The sequence below is a fragment of the Lepeophtheirus salmonis genome, chromosome 5 (genome assembly GCF_016086655.4).
Source record: "Lepeophtheirus salmonis chromosome 5, UVic_Lsal_1.4, whole genome shotgun sequence".
NCBI classification, from domain to species: domain Eukaryota; kingdom Metazoa; phylum Arthropoda; class Copepoda; order Siphonostomatoida; family Caligidae; genus Lepeophtheirus; species Lepeophtheirus salmonis.
In genome coordinates this window covers 71,259,025-71,268,486 of record NC_052135.2, presented here as the reverse complement: position 1 = coordinate 71,268,486, position 9,462 = coordinate 71,259,025, and the positions used below count along the sequence as shown (strand labels likewise).

General features: G+C 32.4%; 1 protein-coding gene across 1 annotated transcript; it reads right to left on the bottom strand.

Annotated features, from left to right (window-relative positions):
- Positions 1-3,574: 3,574 nt before the first annotated feature.
- On the bottom strand, positions 3,575-6,268 carry LOC121118662 (uncharacterized). The gene is made up of 2 exons (XM_040713253.2): positions 4,606-6,268; positions 3,575-4,481 (listed from the first exon to the last, which is right to left on the bottom strand). Exons 1-2 carry the CDS (start codon positions 4,731-4,733, stop codon positions 3,857-3,859), a joined length of 753 nt encoding a protein of 250 aa, XP_040569187.2. The 5' UTR covers positions 4,734-6,268; the 3' UTR covers positions 3,575-3,856.
- Positions 6,269-9,462: the final 3,194 nt, after the last annotated feature.

Below are 9,462 nucleotides of genomic sequence, written 5' to 3'. Positions count from 1 at the left end.
CATTTCCTCGGATCAAACACGGGAAATTCTTCATATGATAAAATTGACTATAATTATTTTCTTTAAATTGACTTCTAAACAAAATGGTAATCACTTTAGCATTAAAATGTATGTAAACGTCTTTCGATGGAGATAAGATATTTTTTTTTTTTTGGCAACATGGCGTAACTTTATTTGTAACCAAATATAAGTTTTTCCACAAAACTGAAAGCTTAACACATTGGATAAAACATAAAAAAACGGTAAAAGTAAGAAAATTATCAAAATAAAACTAAAACTAAAATTAAACAGAAGAATAATTAAAAATTAAATAATTATAATGACAAAGTCTTCAGTAATCTGAAGAACTAGTCAATATTTTTTAATGACTTTGATATATAAATTCATAATGGGAAGGACGTTTGTAAGGTTCAAGTCCTTCTTTGTTTATTTTGAAATTATTAATTTTGATTTTTTGTAATAATGGCGTTAACCTTGTCTTCCCCTTTCCCACAAAGGTGTCCTAAAAATTCGTCTCCACCAGTTATTGCTCCAAAATTATCTAGCAGTCCATATGAGTTAAGTTTCATTTAAAAGCCTGGAGCTTCAAATAGAGATGGCCAGTAGTCTCTCTTGCTTCTTTGCAAAACGGGCAAACACTCCTCTGGTCATTAAAGAACTTTGCCTCAAACTCCAACGTTCCTGAGATTAGTTGATATTTGAAACATCTCTCAAAACATGTCAAATATTTACTTTTTATTACTTTGATACTATTATATGCTCCTTTGTTGAGGTTTCTCCTTTCCAAATAGTCGTTAACAGGAACCAAATGTTGATTTTTTGAAACATCTCCTAATCTCTGGCGTAGAAACCATAGTGGTTTTCATCCTCAACGGCACCAGGGGCCCTCAACGCCCTTAAAAATGACCTAACCTCTATCTAAAGGACTCTTCAGCCATTTTATCAATGACTGAGGTTGTTATCGAACGAAGAGTGAAGATAATAAATAATTTTTTCCACAAAAGGTATATATTTTTCAAGTCATGTACTGAAAAGTAAGGTATACCTATTTTAGGGAATATTACCTAAGTAATGATAGTTACTAATAGTTAATAAGTAATAATATTACTTTGGTAATATTTACTATTATAAGGCATAGCCATCATAAGTAATATTTGGCAAATGATGCTTAAATTAGATACGAAGTCAAATATCAATTCTTTGATTCTATAAGATGCTGAAATATCAAGAGACCTCTAATGCGGAATTCCTTAAACCGTGTCCATTTTCTCCCTCCCTGTCACTTTTAGGAGAAGGAAAGGTTGCGAGATACACTAAAAGTAATAACGTGACATAATAATTTTTCCCAAATGTTAAATCGAATGTATTTTAAATTCACACAAAGAAGAGTAAAACCATACAACAGAAAAAAAAAGTTTTCTTTACAGAAGATTTGCACAGATAGTAGTATATGTCAAGTCAGAGAATATTTATATTATAAATACACATGATACATAAATTAATCAACACTGTAACAAAAATAAGACCACAAGATAGAAATACTTATTACTTTTTATATAAAATACATTGTCTATACACCTATGTAGAATCACACATTTAGAGAGTTATATGTACTTATATACATATACATAGCCCAGAGTTATTAGTTGTCGTCGATGAAAGGAAAAACTTTGTTTTAATAATATGGAAGAAATCTTCTCAAGAAATCATCTGTGTTATCCTTCGTTTTTCACAAGCACAATCACAAGTAATTACTTAATACTTAGATGCTCCCTCTTCAAAAGTAATAATGACAGCTCGATAGTTATTTTCTTTAAATATGACTTGATGGGCCAGAGAGTACTTTAGTCTAGTGAGACGCTGTTTCTCTGGTAAAAAATGTAAAAGCTCGCCTGACCTTTGTTAGAGGTGACTTAAAGCAAGCTCCAAGCTTTTGATTAACCAGTCTATGGTCTGATGAGACAAAATATATTGATTTGCCCGTATGGATGTTCAGCATGTTTTGAGGAAGGAAGGAGAAACATACATGGCCCCTTACATCAAGCTTGGTTATGGAAGCATAGTTCTATATAGATGTTTCTCTTACAGTGGCAAATAGAAACTCGCCAAGGTCCTACGAATAATGAAAAAATGGAATGCCAGAAGGATAATCGATGAAAGTGTGAAGAAATCTGTCGAGGAACTCCATTTAGGTCACAATTTGTCGTACCAGCAGGACAATGATCCTAGACATACCGTGAATAAATTGTTTAAGGACAACATCCTAGAATGGCCGAAGCATAGTTCTGACCTGAATCCAATCGATAACTTGATGTAAGGCTTGAAAAACAGATTAATGACTAAGAAACCGATCAATGTGGCCAGCGTGAGACCTTTGCCAAGGAAGAGTGGGTCAAAATTCTGGGATAGTTATGGGATAGGGTATGAATAATTTTGAAAATAGTATTTTTTGGTTATCCTTTAATTAAATACCTATAGAATAAAGATATTCTTTCATTGAGTATTGTTGGTATCATTGATTTGTTGGCCATATATTTATAATTCATAAAAAAAAACTAGGAAAATTTTGTTACTTTCATCACAACAATTTATGAGGATATGAATAATTTTTAGGACAAACCTTACTTTATAAAGAAAGATAATTATATAATTATTTTTCTAATATATCTATTTTTAATTAGTGGAGGAGATATTTATCAAGGTTGCTAATAGAGCGTTCTTATGTGACGTCAGTATTGTTGATATTGGCCATTATATAGGATTTCCAAATGGGACCAACATATAAAATGAGTTAAACCTTTGAGTTTATCAAAAATTTATACCTCTAATGACTAGTTTTATAATAAATCCGATACTAAAATGTATTAAAAATATGTTAAATTACCTCATTACATAATCTTGAACTTCCATATTGTATATAAAAATTAATAATTATAAAAAAATGTACAAATTTAGACATTACATAGCGATTTTCAGTAGAAATTACTTCGATATAATTCAAATATCAATGTCTGTCATTGGCATTAAGTAGTATAAGTAGTATTTAATGCAAGTTTTAAGTTTTATATTATTCATAAAACCATTTGATAAAGTTTCATCAAGGTTTACTGCAAATTAATATTATTTTGATATTCTTTCATTGATGGAGGAGGAAACTTTAATTATTGATTAAAAATATCTACTCTTGGCTCTAAAAATAGCTTTGTCTTCCATTATCATGGAATTTATGACGTCAATGAAAACGTTCTATAAACACTATTACAAAAGTGACATTGATATTTTTTTCTTCACATTATGCTCTGACTTAATTCAAATTTCAGAGATGAATTGAAATAGTCAAGAATATTAATGATAGTATAGAACCTTTATTTGATATATAACACTTGATTTGACTCCAATATAGACTTTCAAATCTATAAAATCCATTAATTTATTTATTTGTCGTGAGGAATTAATAGCTACTTGAAGTGAAATTTGCAGCACACCCAAAGGATAAATAGAAATCTGTAATAACAATTAGTGGAGGAATACAACTAATGTAATTCCGACTCCATTTTGAAAAAAATCATTCAACTTTGCTCTTGTGTTCGTGCATTTTTTAAAGACAATTAGACAGATTAAAAATATATATAGGTAATATATAAAATATAAGCTCCTATTTTGGTATATAGTAGGTTCTGTATCCATGAATTGAAAAACTTGGAATAAAAATAATATATGTATAATGATTAATTAATCATACAGATACAAAAAAGATTGATCTCCATTAAACACTCAATTAAATAAAATAATTGAATAAACTTATCACACTTATTTAAATAATTAGAACAATACAAATTGCAGATATCCCATGATCCTAGATATTAAGTCGTTTACTAACCATAATTTGAGCCATTTCTTCGAGATGTGCTATCATAAATATGTATTTGGGTAAGAGTTGACACGCCGCGTCCTTACCCACATGATGTATAATATATTTCTTCATAAGATTTGTAAAGAACTCTTGTGTTTTGTTTGCTCGGAGTTCATCGTGAATTTTTGCATTAGTAGAGGAAAAGAGAGACATCATGGATATGAGGACAGTTGAGATTTCGTCGAGCTGAAGATCAAAAATCTTCTTCATTAAATCATTGTACTTTTTCTCATCTTTTTCGCTACAGGCCCAGGGTGATTGAAATATCTGGAAAGTGTCCATCCTTCCATACTTTGGATCATCATCGGTATTATTTACAAATAAGATATGTTTTTTAAGATGAACTCCACGCTGAAAAAACCTTGCAGTTCTAATATTGACAATCATATCTGTGTTAGTAAGTAGAAGAGCCTTTTGGTCTTCCATACTAAAGCAAGTGAAGAAGTCCAACATTGATGAAAGTCGAATGATTCGCCTCATGCATACAAGATATCCCTCCAGGCAAACGTCTTGAGGAAAAGTTTTATTTGAGTAGGAACAATTGATCATGGTAGCCATTGTTTCAGACCTGAGGGGAATGAGCTTTGAGGACTCTTCTTCACTTATCATTATATTACTTATGAGATTGCACTCGTAATCCGAAAAACCAGCATTTTTAAGGTTTTTGGAATACCAGTCTCATATTTACTTACGGTTGATAAATTAGTAAGAATCTCCGAGGGATGAATTTTATAATTGCAACTGTCAACAACAGAGGTATATTTTTGACTGAGATCAATTGGGAAATTGGAGTTAACGAGTAACTCAGGTAGAGTTTCATTATCCATGAACTTCTTACACAGAGAAGGAGGTATTTTTTCTGTCTTTGCAAGTTGTGGAGAGGACTTGCCACTCAGAGGAGAATAAGAAAATAATTCTCCGTGATTATTCTTTGGAGAATAATTGCTTTGCGATATAGAAGGAGGTTCCAAGGGATCTTTTTGTCTAAGAGTGGAATTGAAATCATAATAGGATTGATTACTCATGCTTGTCTCCGGATTAAGTGCATAGGTATTTGAGATGTGGGATTGCTTGGAAGGAGGAGAAAGCTCATTACTCCTACCATTATTATACAAATGACTTTGCAAAGAGGATGACGAAATCGTATTTAAATATTTATAAATAGTGGAAGAGTTCATTGATTGGTCATATGATAATGTCCCCACTATGGGTGAACCTGGGAACTCTGAGTGTTCCCTGGGTGAATGATGAGTAGACAATAATGCATCAGTATTATTAGACATCGTAATTGGAGAACACGATAAACTTCTATTCATGCTCGAATATGGAGAAGATGCAGAGGAAAAAGTGAAACTTTGTTGAGCAGGATTTTCGTGAGACGACAATAGGGAACTTGAAAGACAACTAGGGTCTAGTCGTGGAGGAATAATATGCTCGGAAAGGGTAGGAACTCGAAGGGATAAGGGGACCTCGTCCCATTATTGTCTTCCTTCTTTATACTATTAGTATGCTTATTAAAGGATTGCCGTGATTTTTTGGATTTTGTGGAAACACGATGGAGTTGACAAGTCTTTAGTTTAACTTTCTTGATAAAGGCTTTTTCCTTCTTCTCTTTCTTGTCCTCTTCAGTCATAACCCAAGAGCTCTTCATCCCCACAGAGAGACATTTCACAAATCTGCAGTACTGACAATGTTTCCTCGTATGCTTTGTAACGACGCAGTTTTTATTCTGTGAACAAAAGTAATCAGCATTGCTATTAACTGCCCTTCGGAAGAAAGCACGGCAAGAGTAGCAGGAAATAGCCCCATAGTGAATATGATCATTTGCTAAATCATAACAGACTTGACATTTGACCCTTCGAATGAATTTTGGTCTTTTCCTTTTAGGAGCAGGATTCTCCGGTAGCAAATCCAAGTTGTTGTAATGGGTTTTAGCAGAAGGGTAATTTGGAAGGATTTCATGTTTTTCTGATAAATCAAAGGTTTTGCTCACATCACCAACACTTTTAGAGATTTCTACAGACTGTAAATGTGCCCATGGTAACTGATTCGATTGTTTTCTTGTTAACATGGTTAGACAAGATCATAATTAAGGCCGGGTACTTATAATATAAACACACACAGAAACCAACTATGTTTTTTCGTAAGTTTCCCTATCTTTTATATTGTGAACCACTCCAAATTTTATTAGATTCTGTGATTATTATAATTCAGAAAGGACCTTTGCCTTGGTTTATTCTATAAAATGCGTAGCAAACTCTGCATTAAATATTTATATCACAATAAAAGATTAACTCTTATATATCTTCCTTCCCGCTTGAGTACATCACAACTCTTCTCTCACGTAAGTATTGAGTAACTGCAAAACAAGTGAGAAAAAAATACGTATTTCAGCAGAGTATTAATCTTAGCAAATGTGTATGGTGTAAATACTCTGTGTTGCATTGCGTAGGGTAGAACAATACTCTTTGCGAATATTTTTTATGATGCATGACTAAAAAGTCATTTTTGCAAGGATCTTGTTCAAAATAAAAAGCTACATTTGATCTAAAGTGCTTCGTAAAAATTATACGTTTGACGATAATATTAAACATCAATATAAATTACCTTTTAATGCCATTTCTATCAAAAATTGTCAAGTTTTAAATAATCAAATGATAATTAATTATGACAATTCCACAGTTGATGCTTAAGAAATGTAAAAACTTTTATTATATATTAGAGGAAGTTTAAAATTATCATATTTTAGGTCTTTTTTAAGGAGGTTTTTCTCGCCACAAACGTAATTTTGTATTTAATTCTTTGAGGAAAAACAGTAAGTTCATTTTCTTTCTTTTTTTATATTGAAAATTCCGTATTTTTTTTCTTCATAAATTTAGAAGTATGCATTTACTTAACTAAGACATGTAAAAATTATGTTTAGTGTAATAATGTTCTTGTTTTTTTTGTTTTTTTTCAAAATTTAGTCAAAATAATTATTTACTTTCCCATTCTTTAAAAAAAAGAACAGCGAAATAGTTCCGCTCTACCCTACTATAGAGGAAAACTTGTTATTTGTTTTACTTCTATGTCATCACTCCCTCCCAATTAAAAAAAATATATCCAAGAATTGCTCTCTACATTCTCTCGCAACCTCCTAAGTACAATTCATCCTACATTGCGATATAGCAAAGATTTTAGCGTTTTAAGGAAATAAATTGGGAGAACCATTTTCTTTGTATTGTCGAGGTAGTTGTGGTCGTTTTTTTCGATAATTTTTTTTTTACTGGTTTTCTTTGGTTTTTAGTACGCTTTAATTTATTATTCAGACATAAAGCATTTCTGATTTCCCTAAAGAAACTAGATACTTACAATTAGTTATCCAAATCTTTTCATCACCCGAATTTTTTAGTCCAGAATTATATTCAATACTTTTTTTTTTTGTAAAGGCATTTCTTAATGTTTTTAATAACCTTGTGGAGACCTAGCCGATGTAAAACAGAGTCTCGGTTAGGAATCACTGGATTATATACTCATAAAACTGGGTTGCTTAATTCAGGTAAAGCACATACTAAGGATTATGAGGTCGAGGGTTTTTTTGCACAACGAATCTATTATTTGTTAGATTGCAAATTACGAGCAGTTATATTTTTGTCTTGCTTATATGGCAAGGGGCTATATACATGTTTTTTTACGTTATCATCAAAGTTAATAGACATACAAGATTTGATGTATTGTACCGTTTGCTTGGCAAGACACACAGATTCTCACAAAACATGCGACCACTCATACTCTATGACGTCAATATTAAAATGCGTGCTGGAAGTCAAACATCAGTCGTACAAGCGTTATGGCATAACCTTTTATTTCTATTAACCTTGGTTATCTTTTAAAAAGGATGACTTTATAGAGTAAACCATAGAATTCTAAACAGTCTGAAATTCCTTGAGTAAACACTTGACTACCTTTAGGTACCCACAGAAAACCAATATTATTCATTTACATTCCCATATTCATATTTTGGCCTACTCTGTTAAAGTCAATAGTGAAGCTCTGGACATGCGAAAATTAGAATACCATTCCTCTTCCTTGTTACACCGTTAATTATGTTATCCCACCACAAACTTGCAACAGCAAGTTTAACCCAAAATCTACTTCTACTTGTGCTCTGTCTTTTACGAATTAATCGATTAAGGAACCCAGTAATCCTTTTATACCTTTTTTTTATTCTCCTAAATTTGATGTAGAATAATCAAGTTTTGCTCCAGCAACTGAAGCAATATAATACTACCTGATACTACTTCATAATCGGAACGCCGAACGGAACAAAAATGATAGCTGAACGCTGAACAAAAAAAGAAAAATTGAACGGAACGCCAAAATAGAGGAACGCTTACAAGCCTGCTATAATGGAAGAGGGCCCGGATTTGCTTTAAAGTTGCTTCTTTATTTTCCAAAGCTGTTCACATTATTATTTCATTCCTGAGGAGAGAACATGCTATACGTATAAACTATAAAGTGTAACCACAAATGTTTTTGCTAATGAATGACGGAGAGTAATGACTAAGAGTTCGAAGTGAAAGTCCTTGTTGGACTCGGATTATAATCGATGACATCGGAGTAATTCCTGCCTATAGCATTGCTAGATAAGGAGTGGGGTGTCTGTTTATCTTATTCTTCTCATAGCTGCTCAATTTAATGACACATCGTGACAGCTAAGCTGCCTTCCTCCCAAACATTTTTCAAATTGTTGGGGTGACACAAAAAACATATACATATATATATAGCCAGAAGAACAATGTAGAGAATTAAAATGAATTGACAGCCTTATTTTGTAATGTGTTCAACAACTGATAAAGTATTAATGAATGTTTATAAATATCAACGAAAATATCTACTTTTATGGATATCATTTCTTTTTCTTTTCTGCTGCTCGCTCTTTTTAGTAAGCTGAGGCGTGGCTCTTCTAGTTTTTTATATATTTTCTTTGGGTGTGACCACGTTAACTTTCAGTTCCTTTTTTTTAAACAAATGGATGGATATAATTATTTACGTATAATAAAGAGTGGTCCACGAAACTTTTTTTTTTGATATTGCTATAAAAAAAAGACGGATGGATATTTTTCAATCATTTTCTATTTATTTGAAAGCCTCAACATTCCGGTTAATGATGGAATACCACTTCATTCATATGGCCATCGTGGGTGGCCATACAGTAGCCCACTCTGTCGACCCAATTTTTCAATACATTTTCGATTGTGTGAGCTTCAATAGCTGCAATGGTGAATCCAATTTCGTGTTTCAAATCGTCAATCTTTTCTAAATGTTTGGCGTAACATTTATCCTTGACGGTTCCCCACAAAAAATAGTCCAACAGAGTCAAATCGCAGCTACGAGGTGGCCAGTTGACGTTGCCGTTTCGGTATATGATGCGATTGTCGAAGACAGTGCGCAAAAGATCCACTGTAACGTTGGCGGTGTGGCACGTAGCGCCATCTTGTTGGAACCAAATGTCGTCGATGTTTTCCCTTTCCATTTGGGGAAACAAAAAATCTTCAAACATGTCCCGA

What these genes read in the sequence shown, in the direction of transcription:
- LOC121118662 (XM_040713253.2), bottom strand. Translation starts at nt 4,733, where the DNA reads ATGAAACTCTACCTGAGTTACTCGTTAACTCCAATTTCCCAATTGATC. An exon ending in TTCTTACTAATTTATCAACC is followed by an intron (nt 4,482 to 4,605) that starts GTAAGTAAATAT and finishes CATTCCCCTCAG; the next exon opens with GTCTGAAACAATGGCTACCA.